This window comes from Chelon labrosus (assembly GCF_963514085.1).
Source record: "Chelon labrosus genome assembly, chromosome: 23".
In the NCBI taxonomy this organism is placed as follows: Eukaryota; Metazoa; Chordata; class Actinopteri; order Mugiliformes; family Mugilidae; genus Chelon; species Chelon labrosus.
Window position 1 is genome coordinate 14,492,159 of NC_140356.1, and position 15,184 is coordinate 14,507,342.

The window sequence follows — 15,184 nt, forward strand, 5'->3', positions numbered from 1 at the left end:
TGTATTAAATGAAATTCATTAATGAATTTATCAGTGCACTACTCTTTGTGATCTTTTGGGGGGGGGGGGGGGTAAGGCAAGTCCAGCCTTGTCTCTTGTTTTTCTGACAGAGTGGCACCTCTCAACCATGTACTCCTCTTTAATGGCTCGAGTGTCATAATACAATCGATCTCATAAACCGCCGCATATCTACACGCAACAGCACGGTGCTGACCTGACGGACCAGGTGAGAATGAACATTTGTTATAGGTTGTGCAACTATTTAAACTTCTGGAGCAGTTATTTTAGTGTAAGTCATTACTAGGTTTTATATTAAACAATGTTTTTATTTTAGAACTTCTTTCAAACAGCTAAACGTAAATAGTGTATGCAAAACTGGACGTTTTGCATACACTATTACGCACTACTACACGGGATAAATTTAACAAACATAAAATGTACCAACATACAGTAAAAGGAAAGTATTTTGCAACTGTATTAAGATTACATGCAAAGGGAAATCTTAATCGAAACTCAGAATTGGGAGAAATTAAATGGGCATGGGTTGGTTTTAAGATTTTTTTTTAACCCTTTTAACCGCGTGATGGACTGGGGACCGGTCCAGGGTGTACCCCTACTCTCGCCCAAGCAGTTACTGAAAATGAATTACAATTAATTGTTTAACCACTCCACAGATTCCATGTCAGTAAACTATTCACTGTATCACAGTTGTAGATAAAGCTGGGACAATTCCAGAAAATCGTGCCCTTGCTTTAGAAGCTTCTAACTGGCTAATTGGAGGAGGTGCAGCTACAGGTGCATTCTTCAAACGTACCTCTTTGTTAAAATCAAAAAGCAATTGGTCCCCCACATTGCCTGAAGCCGTCATACCGCTCGAAACGGAGATTTGTTCTGGCTCGTAGAAACGAACGTACTTTGGCAAGAAAAGTGCTATCAATCCCGGAACTAGTGTTGCGCATGTTCATATTAATATGAAATATGAATATGATATTTCACAAAAAAAAAATTGTGAAATGAACAAGTCATTTTTCCAACTGTGATCGTAGATGTGAGTTTCAATCTCAGTCTGGACGAAAATAATGACGTTCGCCCCCGTTCAGGAAAAAAATAAAAGTTTTACGACAGCCCGCGGCCTAGGTGTGAATTATGGCATACAGCATGGCTGGTGCAGCTCAAACAGAAACCGCCTCCGGCTCCGCACAAACAACTTATCCACACAAACAGTTGAGTGATTTATTAGTCTATACAGTTAATAGTTAATCAAGAAAGCAGTACAGATCCTGGCGGAAAAAAATATGAGGAATATGGGGATTAGGGTTGCCAACTCCTTGAAAAACCCTTCCTGGCGTGGTGATTGTTGTTTTTTTTTTTTTTTTAGCCCTTTTTTGTGTGTAAAACGATTTTTGAACTATTTGACTTAAACCTGAATTGAATTAGATGCATATTTTAGAGTAATATGAACACATGGGAAACAAATTCTTATCCAACTATTTAATTTTACTACAAAATAACACAATTAACCGGGTTTTCTGGCTTCCTCCCACCGTCCAAAGACATGCTTGTTAGGTTCATTGGTGATTCTAAATTGGCCGTAGGTGTGAGTGTGAGTGTGAGTGTGAATGGTTGTCTGTCTCTCTGTGTTAGCACTGCAAAAGACTGGCGACCTGTCCAGGGTGTACCCTGCCTCTCGCCTGATGACAGCTGGGATAGGCTCCAGCAGACCCCGCGACCCTTAACAGGAACAAGCAGTTACAGAAGATGAATGAATGAATGAATAACACAATTAACAGAATAAAATAAATATCTTTCTTAAACAGAAACCCGTCCTGCGTAACTTAAAACTGTATAAATTAATATAAAACTATAGAAAGCAGAACATTCTACGGTGGCCCTGAAGGTCAAAACACAACGACATTTCAGAAATAAATGACATTTCAGAACAATGACATTTCACAAAACACAATGACATTTGAGATTACAGAAAGAGCAAGGACAACACTTCTTGTTTCTGATTGGACAGAACCCGTGCTAAAATATAAACTGATGTGATTGGTTGTTTCGCTGCCAGTCAAGAAATGACGGTTTGTGAATGGTCAGCTACATGGAAGTGTAGACACTGTGATGGAAAGACATTGGCATTATTTAAAGGGGCAGAGGGGACGCACGATGAGGACGTAGTTGCCCCGTCTCCTCAGTCCTAACTCCTTCTGCCGTGCTTTCAGGGTTCCGAGGGACATGTTAATGTCATGACGATGTCCTCTTTCAAAATATTCCTCTATTAATGCCATATCGTCTTCCATTCTTTCCAACGTGGTTTAAAATATGTGCACGGACAAAGCGGACTAGAATCAGGAAATTACGTTACACTGTCCATTCTGTCCAATCAGAAACAAGAAGTGTTGTCCCTACCAGGTCCCTATACCCTTTCCTATTCTGAAATGTTGTTGCGTTTTGTAAAATGTCGTGTTTTGACCTTTACTGCCACCATAATATTCCTCTTGTAATAGCGTAAAAAGAAAAGTGCTAACAGAAAGTGTGAGGAAAAGTTGTTGCTTTGTTGTCTTCTGGTATCTTCTTCGCAAGCAACAGTACCTCGACCAATGAGATGAGCGGGATTCCCGCTGTCAGCTCATTGGCCACAGAGCAGGAGACAGCCTGGGAATACGTTTACCGTAAATGTTGATATAAAGCGCCCTGTTATTCATTAATGCCATTAACATTTTACACACTTTGATTCCCGTAGTATCATGAGAATCTAAAATAGTTTCAGCTCAATACGAGACACGTACTTTTGTTTCTAAATATGGCACAATTCTGTTTTTCAAGGGACGGTTGGCAACCCCACCGGGGATGGATGGGCAGCTCAGTCCGAGATCCTGTTGAACAAGAAAAGCTCGAAAAAAAGGTAAAAAAAAAAAAAAATGAATGGTTCACTTTTATATGCCCAAACTGAACTTTGAACTCGTTCTTGTTTAATGTGATCTTGCATAACACTGCCCGGAACAATAGCAAAGGACCATGTGAGGACACCGCAGGAAACAGGAACAGGAACAAAAATCTATATTCACAGTAAAGTGAGTCACAACGTCAACGTAACCAGAAAGGCTCTGAAAGGCTCTAAAACTACCACAAATGTCCTCTGGTGAATGCTGACCCGCTGGGACTGTCGTTATTCTGACAATTCACTTCTTAAATTACGTTCCTTATTGAGCTATGAGAGTTAACTGTTTACTTTAAACCTGAACCGTCAAAGCGTATTTGGCTAAGGTGTATGTAAACTGTCTGACTTCAACTGTTCATACAGCAAGGTGTTTTATATGCCTCTCAAATCTAAACGCTGTTATGATTGAGTTCAACATGTGTAAAGATAATTTAACTCTCATATAGTACCAAAAAAAAAGAGAATATACACCAATCAGCCACAACATTAAAACCACTGACAGGAGAAGTGAATAACATTGACCATCTTGTGACAATTTAACGTTCTGCTGAGAAACGTTTAGACCTGGCATTCAATGGTGTGGATGTTACTTAGACATGTAGCACCCACCTAGACCAGACCAGACACCCCCACTCCATAGCAATGACACTCGATAGGAGCAGCCACCCCCAGCAGGATGCAGCCTGACACAGGCACATACACAAAAAACATGAAGAACAGCACAAGGTGTTGACCTGGCCTCCAAATTCACTAGATCCCAAACTGATCAAGTATCTGTGGGATGATCCACAGAGGCCCCTCCCCTCAACTCTTGGACCCAAAGGCCCCCCCACTAACAACATTTTGTTGCCAGACACCACAGCCGTTGCCTGGACTATCACTAACTTTGTGTGGTTTACTGGCGTTATTTAATTGTATTTCTTCTTTTTCTTTCCATTTATTGCTGAAAGTCTTTGTAATGTGGTATAACCTACACAGATAGGTAGATCAAGTTGACATCACCTAATGGACCCCCTTTTTTATGTTCTAACTAAATAAGTACAACAGGAAAAACTGATTATGTGTTTTATTGGTACAGGTTTTTAGCTGGTATGAAGAGAAAAAAGCAGCGCGCTAATATGGCCAAAGTTTCGGGTAAGTCAAGCACATCTCCTTAAAGCTGTGCACTAAATTATCTGACAAGTGTTGCTCACGCGTTGTTATGGTTTTCTTTTCCAGCTCTTGTGAGGTTAGCAGCGCTCGTCTTGGGTTTCATCGTGGCTTTCAAACTGATCGGGTTGAAGACAGATTTCAAACTCTTTTGTGAGCAATCTTTATTTTAGATTAAGTGGGTCTGTGTTTACTCATGTAGAAAGTGTGTTCGGGTTCAGGTGTGACAACCCACCTTGTTGAAGGTCATTTAATTTGTCCATTTAAAATCTCACCATATTTATTTTGCTTTTCAGCAAAACAGATGGCTGTCAGTAAGTATCCTCAAATGAAGATGCTAAATGTGTTTATGTGTTTTTGATGCATATTCCACCTTTTTATTTCTCTATACCAGCCACTGCAAAAATGGTAATGGTGAGCTTGTGTCGTCTAGTTTAATTGTGTGAGCCAAGCTTTGGTATTTAACATGTAAACAGACATTTTGGTTGAGTTCTCTTCATTGTTTGTGAAAAGATCGGTGTGATTGGAGTGGCTGGTACCTGATATGGCCTTTTGTGTTTCCAGCACCAGAGCCAGTCAGTCCCAAGTGTGGGCTGTCCAAGCCATGTCCCTTCGGACACTTTTCCTTCACGATGTCGAGTGGTGCAGCCAATGTGATAGGGCCCCGAATCTGCTTGGAGGACAAACTGTAAGTAAAGGGACAACTTTCAGACAAACAGGCAGACTTTCTAACTTTTTATAGCTTCTCTCTTAATGTTTTGTTTTTATGAAGCACAACAGATGCAGAGTAGTTCTCATAGATTTTATAGTTCCAGTAACGACTTTTGCCTACTGATATCATGAGAAGCACCCAGATCACATTATTATCTGAACAATGTGTAAGAAGCATTTTTAGAATAGGTGGGGCTGGCTGGCACGACTGGGAAAACCTGCGACTAATGAGACTCGCTCTACTTGAATTTCGGCCAATGATCTCATTGAATGAGGTGACAAGACAAGACCATTATGATTTCAGGATTTTTGCGTAGGCTATGAACCAAAGTTCTTCCCGGTTCTCGTTACATTCCTAAAAAATGACATGACATACCAAGCCGGTGACTGCTGTTGGGCAGTCGATAGCTTTGGAGGTGTCTCCTGCACCGTAGTCACTAGTGGGACACTTGACGGCAGCTTTTCAGCCAGTCAATTAGTCTCTTTTCTCTTGACTGTTACCACATCCGAACATTCAATAACGACAGGGAAATTGTCATCTGGAATCAATAGACTTTAGACAAACATTTGAAGCTCTGCTCAGGTTCCTAGCTAGTCCCAGGTCTTCCGGTTTTCCCTGCCACCTACTGGTATATGCATCTGTAGTCTTTGCAGTGTATTCAAGTGCAACTTAAAGGGGAACTACTGTTTTTTACAACCTGGACCTTATTTCTGGCATAAAATATGATCGTTTACTCACCCATATAACTTTTGTGTAATTTGCAGTCGTTTGGGAGATAATTAGATCTGTGTATATCCATATAGTGGGAGTGACTGGGGCACCGAAACGCAGCCTCTAAATAACGCATTATCTGCCGCGAAACTGGTTCATTTCACCAATATTTTGTTATCATACGCCAGTGCTATTCACCATTAAGGCCGGAGATAGCTGTTATCATCAGGTTGCCAAAAACTAGCAGTACAAAGTACAGGTAAGACAGAAAACCTCATCATATGATGATAATAGGTAACTCCGGACTCAACGGGGAATAGCACTAGCATACGATAACAAAATATTGGTGATATGAACGAGTTTCAAGGTAGATAATGCGTTATTTAGAGGCTGCGTTTCGGTGCCCCAGTCACTTCCACTATATGGATATATGCTGATCTAATTATCTCCCGAACGACTGCAAATTACATAAAAGTTATATGGGTGAGTAAATGATCGTAATTTATGCCAGGCCCAGGTTGTAAAAAACAGTAGTTCCCCTTTAAGTTCATGCGCTGTATGCGTTAAAGCAGTACCCTATCTTTTATTGTCCCCTTATTCTTTCTTGCAGACTGATGAGTCATGTGATGAACAACGTGGGGAGAGGAATCAACATCGTTGTAGTTGATGGTAACGTTATCAGCTTGAGTGGCACAACTCAAAGACAGATCTCTGAACCACAATACGTATTCACTTGTAGTGATATAACACATAGCACTGAACTACTACCAACAATCTGTACCTCGTACAGAAAAAAAGTGTGTTTGTTGCTTTTTCTGCTGAGTAAATTATATCTTTTTACCACATAGGGAAAACAGGGCAAGTCAACGAGACAAAGGTTTTCGATATGTGGGGAGGAGGTGAGTATACTTCCCAACCATTTTGTTTTCAACTCTTAAAACCATGCATGTTAACCCAGTGTGACTTTGCATAGATGTGGCTCCCTTTATTAAATTCCTGAAGGAAATTGAAGAAGGGTCCATCGTAATGATGGCCTCGTTTGATGATCCCGCGTCAAAGTAAGAACGCTTCACTTACGACGTATTGACGTGATACATTTCCTCTGACATTGATTGTGTTGCTGCAGATGTAGCCAGGGAATAATAACAGTCTGCTTTGTCTTATAGACTCGATGATGAAGCCAAGAAATTAATTGGTGAGATGGGCAGCACATATGTTCAAGATTTGGATAAACGGGACAGCTGGCTCTTTGTAGGAGGAAAAGGACTCCAGAACAAGTCTCCATTTGAAAAGGTAAGAATACCCACAAAATACGCAAAAATACGCAGAAAAAAAAAAGGAATCCTTGAATCCTTGAATCCTTGAATCCTTGAAAATCAACATCTGCTCCCTTTCTGACTAAGAACTGTAAGCAATATTGTCCTTGTCTTTCTTTCTGTCTAAATACTTAAATTAAACAACAAAATCAACCAGATAACAACAAATCGTGTCCTGTCAGACACACCTTCATAGATCTTGGGCATATTTGAGGATGAACTGGTTTGGTGAGCTCAAAGGACTGGGCCATCAAATCAAGTTTTATCATCACGTGGGTGGCCAAGTGCCTGTGCGTTACTTCTTCCCATAGCACCAATATGTGCTACAGGAAGGAGGCAAGTCAGCAGAGGCAGTGCTTTGGGCAATGTTCTGTTGGGAGACGTTGGGTCCTGCCATTCATGTGGATGTTACTTTAACATGTACCACTTACCTAAGAACTATTGCCATATTCACCCTTTCATGCAACTGCTATCCCCTGATGGTTTCAATCAGCAGAATAATACTTCCTGTCTCTATGAAAAAAGGAAGGATTTGAGGAGCACGATGAGTTCAAGGTGTTGACTTCCCAGATTAAGGATCTTCAAGTATCTATGGCATGGGCAAGACAAAAGAGTCTGACACATGGGGGCCCCACCTCGCAACTTGCACTACTTAAAGGATTTACTGCAAAAGTCTCGGTTCCAGATACCACAGCACACACCTTTAGAGGTCTTGTGGAGTCAAAAACACTCCAACCCTGTTTACATCGTCAGTCGAGCGTACTCTTTCTGTCGTAGCCTTCTCATTTGTTTTCATTTTGTTGTCTTTTGGACAACTCAGACAAGCTGCCAGTTAAGCACACTGCGTGTGTCTTGTGTTTACGTCCCCAGCATTTAAAGAACGACGAAAAGAACAACAAATTTGACGGCTGGCCCGATGTGGTGGTGATGGAAGGCTGCGTACCGCGAAGACAAGACTGATATTACCACTTTTGTAGTGGTTGTGCCTCTTTGGGCTGAAGAAAGTCCATTTTGCTTCCAAAACTTTCTGCCAAAACAACATCTCTTTAGAAGATACTCGAAGGAAAGGTGGAGCTGCTCGGATACTTTAGAGCAGGAAACGAAAGCCTTCAAACACTTTTTCTGTTTTGATACATAAAATATATACTGGGGCTTGTAATTGGAGCTAGTAAGTAGAGTACACTGATTAGAGGGGAATAACTTTGATTACTGGCTTACTATAATCTGTGACAGAGTTGCATTGTTGTGCTGTCGCTGATTGAAATGGAGGTTTCACGGTAAACAGTTTGTTCAAACTTGGCTTTTATTTGCTTTAAACTATTTAATGTCACATGGCGTGCACACATTATGAGCCCGTATTGCCAACTTGTCCATTTGTTTGCTTTGTTTCTCCTGTTAATTGTGTTAATTTGTTTGTTTGTATTTGAGTTACCTTGTAGTCCTTCCGGGAAAGCTAAAAAAAAAAAAGGATGTGGGTGGGGCTTAAATGTTGGAGACTGTACCATTTGCTGCCATAGCATGGGGTAGTAGCTGAATAGTTGTAGTTCATGTCTATTTATATACACCTTTGTGTTCCATTTGGTTTGATCGAACCTGTATAATGTTCCCATTGTTCCACATTGTGTTAGGTCAACTAATATTTATTTTGACAGTTAAGTTATTATTAAGGACATTTAAAGATATTATGACCAAATAAAAAAAAGACTGTGAATTTTGTAACCTACCACAATTATAAAATCCACCACAATTTTTGAACATGACACAGTCTAATTAAAAATCTAAGATAGATGACTAGCAAAATGCAGAAAGATCCGGACATGTACAAAACTGTGATACCTCTCTCTCTCTCTCTCTCTTTATATATATATATATATATATATATATATATATATATATATAAATTTTGAATTTTTTACTGTGAAAAACCCTTAACTCTGCCTTTTCCGATCTTAATACTTGATGATTTAATATTAAAGATTTCTGCATGTTGATTCGTGCCTAGATCTTCAGCAGTCATTCTTATCCACAAATGAATTCACTCTCATGGTTTAAATACTATTTCAATGTGAAAGAAAATGAAGCTTTATAGCAGCATCTACTGTTCAAGAAATGTAATATCTGCAACAGCCACGGCCATTGGCCCCATCTTAGCGAGGCTGCCTGTGACTGTCCTGGTTATTGATTGGTGAATTCAACGATGACCAGTCAGTACATACTTTTAAAACTGCAGGTTTAAATGTTCCTGACCCCCCCCCCCCCCCCCCCCACAACCACCACCATGGTTATAATGTCTCAGTGCATAGAGGACAGGAGAGAGAGAGAAAAAAAAACTACTTTTAACTTTTGCCTACATTTCAGGACCTCTAAAAGGGGGTTCTCAAAGTTTTGTGGTGCAGCTCTCGCCACAGAGCCTGGTGAGTCGAAGAAAAAAAAAACGTCTGTGTCCTGGGTGTCAAGGTGACCTACAGGTTACATATGCGATCTGTGGTCTGTGTGCAGAAATGGGTGAGGCTTTGTGGTGAGTAAGAAGTAAATTATCCTGCTTTGTGCAATAGAGAAGAGTACACGTGATACGTCAGACTGTATTGGACCTACACAGACATTGCACCATACTCATTAAGCTGCTAAATAAAATGATTTAAAGAAGAGAGACACAGTCTAGGTGGGGAGCATGATTTGCTGGATACATTCTTGTAAAACTCTCTTCTTTCCTTGACGACAGTGATGATTAAAATGTACCATATTTGTGTTTTGAATCTTACATTTAGAAACCACTGGTGGCGCTGTAACTCACCGTCCCACCTGTGTGATGATTGAGCTGCAGATAGGAGCAGCGAAGAAGAAAGAACAGGAAGTTGGTGGTAAGTTTTGACAGACGTCTCACTCACACACACACAAAAAAAAATACCATCGAGTGATACTACTTAAATGGAATAAATATATTTCTCATTTCGACAAATCGTCTGAAATACATTCAGAAGAGTAAAACTGTTTAATTTGGAGGCGAAAGTGCACAAATATACGACTTTAAGCTTTGTGACAGCTTTACTAAATGATATAAATGTGTTTTGCGATAGAAACTTGTCTAACAATACGGTTTCTTTTGTACGTGTGGATTTTTTTCTAAGTGATAATTAAAAAAAAAATAAATAAATGTTGTCAAACAGGAAATATTATCTAAGAGAGTTGCTGACTCTGTGCCTGTGCCAGAGTTGAACCACTTCCTGGAACCGTGTCCCCGTGTTTGCTTTTTCCGACAGAGTGACACCTCACACCGTCTGTTCCTCGTCCGGAGCTCAGGCTCAGCTGTCATGACGTGAGTGAGCGGCGCTATCGGTTAACGCGGTGTTATCTGTGAGCAGCGCCAGGTGTCGAGGTCGCGGTGGTAACCGAACGGGTGAGCAGGACGTGAATATTTATCCAAATGCGTGCATTTAACTACTTTAATCTTCCACTGCGGTTACTTAATGTGTCCGTTGGCAAAGACAGGCAGAAACGAGGAAGTGTGACAGCACGCGCCAGTTAGCGTCAGATTTTTGTGCTACAGTTGACGCCGGTTAGCTTTTCAAAAAGTGTAGCTTCCAAGTTGTTATAAAATATCAGTCAGTGAGCTATAACGCTAGCGGAATACTCTGCCTTATAAGAAGAGTTGATTTTAAAAAGCTGTGATCACGTTAACTTGTAAAAACAACTAACTTTCCTGCTTTATTTACTAGCAAACAACGTACACTGCTAGCTAAAGTTGACATCGCTTTATTCATCTGTAGTCAATCTGATAACGTGTGTGTTACTACAGGTTGTTAGCTGTGAGGAAAAAATAAGAGACCGGCTAAGATGTTGAGAGCTGGCGGTAAGTCAAGATGATCTTCTCAACCCTGTACACCAAAAAAAAAAAAAACGTTTTTCCACGTTATATATTGGGGGTAAAGGTGACGAGCTATGATGTTTTTCCCTCCCCAGGGGTCTTGAAGCTAGCAGCGCTCATCTCTGCTTTCCTCCTGGCTGTCTTCCTCGCGTTTGAGTTGCTGGAGATAAATATGGATTTTAAACTAAGCAAAGTGATTTGTGAGTAGCGTTTGAAGCAGCAGCACCACACAGGATGTGGTTCTGTGTTTATTTATTTATACATTCATGTATATCAGTGTTTCCTGCATGTAGCTTCAGGTTACAGAAATCAAATACGGCCCTCTGGTTATTCATCTGTGCTGGGCATTGTTTGCAAAAGCTGCTGTGTTTAGAGAAAGGAGTGCCTGTTTACATAACATATAGGTGCCTACTGTAAATGTCATTACACACACACATATATATTTATTTTTTGTTTTTCAGCAAGATCTATACCGGACATCGAAGGCCGTAAGTATCCTCAAGTAATGATGTTACGTTTTTACTTTGTTTAAATTTTTTTGATGCATATTCCACCTTTTTATTTCTCTATACCAGCCGTCGCAAGAATGGTAATGCTGAGCTTGTGTCGTCTAGTTTAATTGTGTGAGCTAAGCCTTAGCGTTTAGCGTGTAAATAGATTCCTTTTGGTAGAGCTGTCTTCTTTGTTTCTGAACAATAACAATGTGTTGTTACCGGATACTGCGCTGGGCGTTACTTGACGCTGAACTCGCTTTTGTATTTCATAGCAACGAAGCCAGTCAAGCACAAGTGTGGGCTGACCAAGGCCTGCCCGGTAGGACACTTTGCCTTCAAGATGACGAGCGGCGCCGCCAGCGTGGTCGGCCCCAGAATATGCCTGGAGGACAAACTGTGAGTAAACGGGCGAGATAGCTTTTAATTCATCAAGAACTACTTATTTAAGATCCTGTCACAGTGCCAGGAATGTGGTTGTCTGTACAAACAATGTATCAAATGTATCATGTTGCAAACACGGCACATCACCACAAACACAGTATTCCCACTGTGAGGCACGGTGGTGGTGGTGGTGGTGGTAGCTTTGTTTATGCTTTTTGGCCGCACCTGTGCAGCTTGTAACGCTAAAGGTTAAAATGAGTGATGCAAATTATAGGGAAATTCTCGTCTACGACTTAGGAAAATAATTATTTTCCAGCAAAACAATGACCGGAGCACGGCCGAGTAAAACCCTAGACGTGAATCCATTAGAGAATTAGTGGCAGGACTTTAAAAGTGCTGTTCGCGACCAATCCTTGTGAAACCTCGAGCAGTTTGGAGTAAAACTACGGTGTCCAGAAGTGCACACAAAGTCTTTGCTGTGATTTTGACAAAATGCCGGATATTTATGCTCTCACTTAATATTTTTCATTAATTGACATTACTATGTAGAAATGATTTTTACTTTGACCTTGAATAGAGGTTTTTTATTATTATTCTTCACTATAATTTCAATTATAACAACAATAAAAGGGAAAAATCATCCAAGGGCTAAATACTCTTTATAGTCAGTGTATTTCGACATGTAGGACCATTGCTTGCTAATGTCATTAGGTGCACCTCGCTGATGTTTGAAGTTACTGCTATAGGTACGAAAGCCTAAACAAGCAGAGGTACTGGTCTGTATGAACCACATGTAAAGAGCATTGTTACAAAAGGAGAAGCTAACGCCATTTGCAAACAAAGATGGGGGGAAAATTTGTTTTGTCACTGGCTGCATACCATTCAGTTTTCAGGATTTAGATATAGGCTTTGTACCAAAGTATTGGTTTTCAGTACCTCCCTAATAACTATTTAATAGGTTAAATTAGTTCGTGGCTATAAGGACGGATTTAAGCGTTTATGTTCATACTATTTATATTTATTATACTATAATACCATTGTTTTTTTTACATTATTTCCTGTTTAAACACCAGCCTCGATTCTCGGTTGGCTGAGGGCTGTGACATGCCGAGCCGACAGTTGGTTGTTTGCAGATCTCCATCTGCAGCTTTTCAGCTGGTTCAACATGTTGAATGCTCTCTTCTCTTTAACTGCATCACATCTGAATATTCAAATACACACATGTTTTGAATGAATGAATGAATACATTGTAGACCAGCGGATTAACGGGGAAAATACCGTCAGGGAGTGGCGACGCGTTGTGCAGATTTATGGTCCAGACACAAGTACCATGAGGCAACATTACAGTCTGTTTTCGTTGCCACTTGTTGTTTGATGTCAGTTAGAAGTGTCCCTACTTTAAGGTTGTCATTTCCTTAAGTTCATGTGACGTATCCCTCCATTTAAATGCCCCCTTATTCTTTCTTGCAGAGTAATGAGCGGAGTAAAGAACAACGTGGGGAGAGGAATCAACATCGCCCTGATTGAGGGTAACGTTGTGTAATGTTATCAGCTTGAGTGGTACGCCTCAAAGACAGATTTCTGAACCATAATATGTTATCAGTTGTGACTATATAACACATAGCCCTGAACCACTGCTTGATGAAGAGGAAACGTGTGTGCAGCTTTTGATGCAGAATAAATTGTCATATTTTTTTTCCACATAGGGAGAACGGGGGAAGTTCTCAAGACAAATTTCTTTGATATGTGGGCAGGAGGTTAGTATACTTCACATCTGTTTCGTTTTTTGAAAATATACACGCACACTGTGTTAACGCGTGCGTGCCCTTGCACAGATGTGGCTCCCTTTATTAAATTCCTGAACGAAATCGAAGAGGGGACGGTCGTGATGATGGCGTCGTTTGATGATCCCGCAACCAAGTAAGAACATTTCACCTGCGATGTATTTACACGGTCAATTTAAAATTATCTCTGACAATAACATAAGTCCCCTCCTTTGTTTTTTAGACTGAACGATGAAGCCAGGAAATTAATCGCTGATCTGGGCAGCTCATCCATCAGCAATGTGGGCTTCCGGGATAACTGGATCTTTGTAGGAGGGAAAGGAATCAAGACCAAGAGTCCGTTTGAGCAGGTAACAATAAACACAAAACTGTTCACATCTGCTTAATATTAATATTCTTGATGTTTTGCGACATGTTTGTGTAGGAACTGACGGTGTAGGAGGAAGCCATAGACGTACAGAACATGCTCACCCTTGGTGTGAACTTCAGGCTACATGTTCTTATCAGAGGGTTAAACACTCCCCACCCTTGTAGCGTGAATTTATCTGTTGCACTGCGCTTCCTTTCAGCCATGTGAGACCAGCTCGCTGTGACGGCTGGATTGTAACAACAATGCGGGCTGTTTCTTGTTAAACTCACTGAGCTCGTGTGTCTGGTTTTCCTCTCCTCAGCACGTGAAGAACAGCGCAGACACCAACAAATTCGAGGGCTGGCCCGAAGTGTTGGAGATGGAAGGCTGCATACCGCAAAGACAAGACTGATCCGAGCTCTTCTTAGAAATGTCGACCGCCTCGTCAGCCCTCCTTAGCCTGCCTCCGCCGTTTCTGTCCTCATGAGATGTTGTAGTAAGGGAAAACGCTGACATTTGCCAACTTTTGTTTCTAACTTCCTACCAAAACAACATCTTTCCAGAATATATTGTCAGGAAAGAGATGCTGCTGTGATACTTGAATCAGAGCAGAAAACTGAAGCCTCCGTGCGCTCCTCCTTCTGTTACAATACATTAGATGCTATTGGGACTAGTAAATAGGGTGTACTCTTTAGAGAGAGGGGTGGGTATCTTTGATCATTGGCTTACTATAAGTCCCAAGGCTTATCCGAGTGTTGCATTATTGCACTGTTGATGATGTAAAGCGTTTTTACTTTGTCCTGTCTTAATAATCCTATTCATATTTTTGTACTTCCTCTTCTTTTCTCCAGAGACTTTTATTTTGACTAAGTTGTTATTAACAGGTTTCGAAGATATAATAACCAAATGAACCAAATTCACTGTGAAATTTGTAAATATCTGTTTAGAGGAGGGTCTGGATTTGAAAGATCCTAATTTAATAAACACTGTAATTACAATTTCTTAAAATAAATGATTTTGTCTGCCGTGAGCAGGTGTGGGTGGATTGAAAGAGTATTAAGTTACCCCCTTCAGTCTTAAGTAGTTCTTTTAATGCCCCTGCGAGGCATTTATCAGCCGTGAGTGGTCAGCTGTGTACAGACTGAATGTGTTTGTTTTGTTCACCGAACGTTGGTTATCAGCCTGAGTGTTAATCATTACTGTGTTAATCAATAAACTGGTGATTAACTTGTTCTCTGGTTGAAAGAAAGGGAACCAGAGAAAAAAAAAAAAAAAACCTCTGAGAAGCTAAATCATAGAGCAGAGTCCCAGATGGAGGTAGTAGATTAGGACAGGGCCCCCTCTGGAGTCTAGACGCTGGTGGAGATGGAAGAGATGGGCTGATAGAAACTTCAGATAAAGGAGAACTACTGTTTTTTTACAACCTGGACCTTATTTCCGTCATAAAATACGATCGTTTACTCACCCATATAACTTTGGTGT

The 15,184-nt window shown here is 40.6% G+C and overlaps 2 protein-coding genes across 5 annotated transcripts; both read left to right on the forward strand.

Annotated features, from left to right (window-relative positions):
* Positions 1 to 155: 155 nt before the first annotated feature.
* LOC311508791 (protein FAM3C-like) lies at positions 156 to 8,820 on the forward strand. 2 transcript variants are annotated; one of them, XM_084573763.1, is made up of 11 exons: positions 156 to 226; positions 2,827 to 2,904; positions 4,018 to 4,075; positions 4,160 to 4,243; positions 4,387 to 4,404; positions 4,655 to 4,778; positions 6,124 to 6,182; positions 6,362 to 6,412; positions 6,487 to 6,571; positions 6,680 to 6,806; positions 7,700 to 8,820. In XM_084573763.1, the coding sequence occupies exons 3-11, from the start codon at positions 4,033 to 4,035 to the stop codon at positions 7,787 to 7,789; spliced, it is 681 nt and encodes a 226-aa protein (XP_084429889.1). In that variant the 5' UTR covers positions 156 to 226; positions 2,827 to 2,904; positions 4,018 to 4,032; the 3' UTR covers positions 7,790 to 8,820. The 2 variants fall into 2 exon arrangements, with proteins under 2 accessions (XP_084429889.1, XP_084429890.1); XM_084573764.1 differs by lacking the exons at positions 156 to 226; positions 2,827 to 2,904 and adding an exon at positions 2,980 to 3,074 and having other exon boundaries at positions 4,020 to 4,075.
* Positions 8,821 to 8,944: 124 nt separating this feature from the next.
* LOC311508790 (protein FAM3C-like) lies at positions 8,945 to 14,934 on the forward strand. 3 transcript variants are annotated; one of them, XM_084573762.1, is made up of 12 exons: positions 8,945 to 9,347; positions 9,598 to 9,690; positions 10,090 to 10,226; positions 10,626 to 10,679; positions 10,790 to 10,894; positions 11,156 to 11,182; positions 11,461 to 11,584; positions 13,040 to 13,098; positions 13,276 to 13,326; positions 13,405 to 13,489; positions 13,577 to 13,703; positions 14,025 to 14,934. In XM_084573762.1, the coding sequence occupies exons 4-12, from the start codon at positions 10,664 to 10,666 to the stop codon at positions 14,112 to 14,114; spliced, it is 684 nt and encodes a 227-aa protein (XP_084429888.1). In that variant the 5' UTR covers positions 8,945 to 9,347; positions 9,598 to 9,690; positions 10,090 to 10,226; positions 10,626 to 10,663; the 3' UTR covers positions 14,115 to 14,934. The 3 variants fall into 3 exon arrangements, with proteins under 3 accessions (XP_084429888.1, XP_084429887.1, XP_084429886.1); XM_084573761.1 differs by having other exon boundaries at positions 9,598 to 10,226; XM_084573760.1 differs by having other exon boundaries at positions 8,945 to 10,226.
* Positions 14,935 to 15,184: the final 250 nt, after the last annotated feature.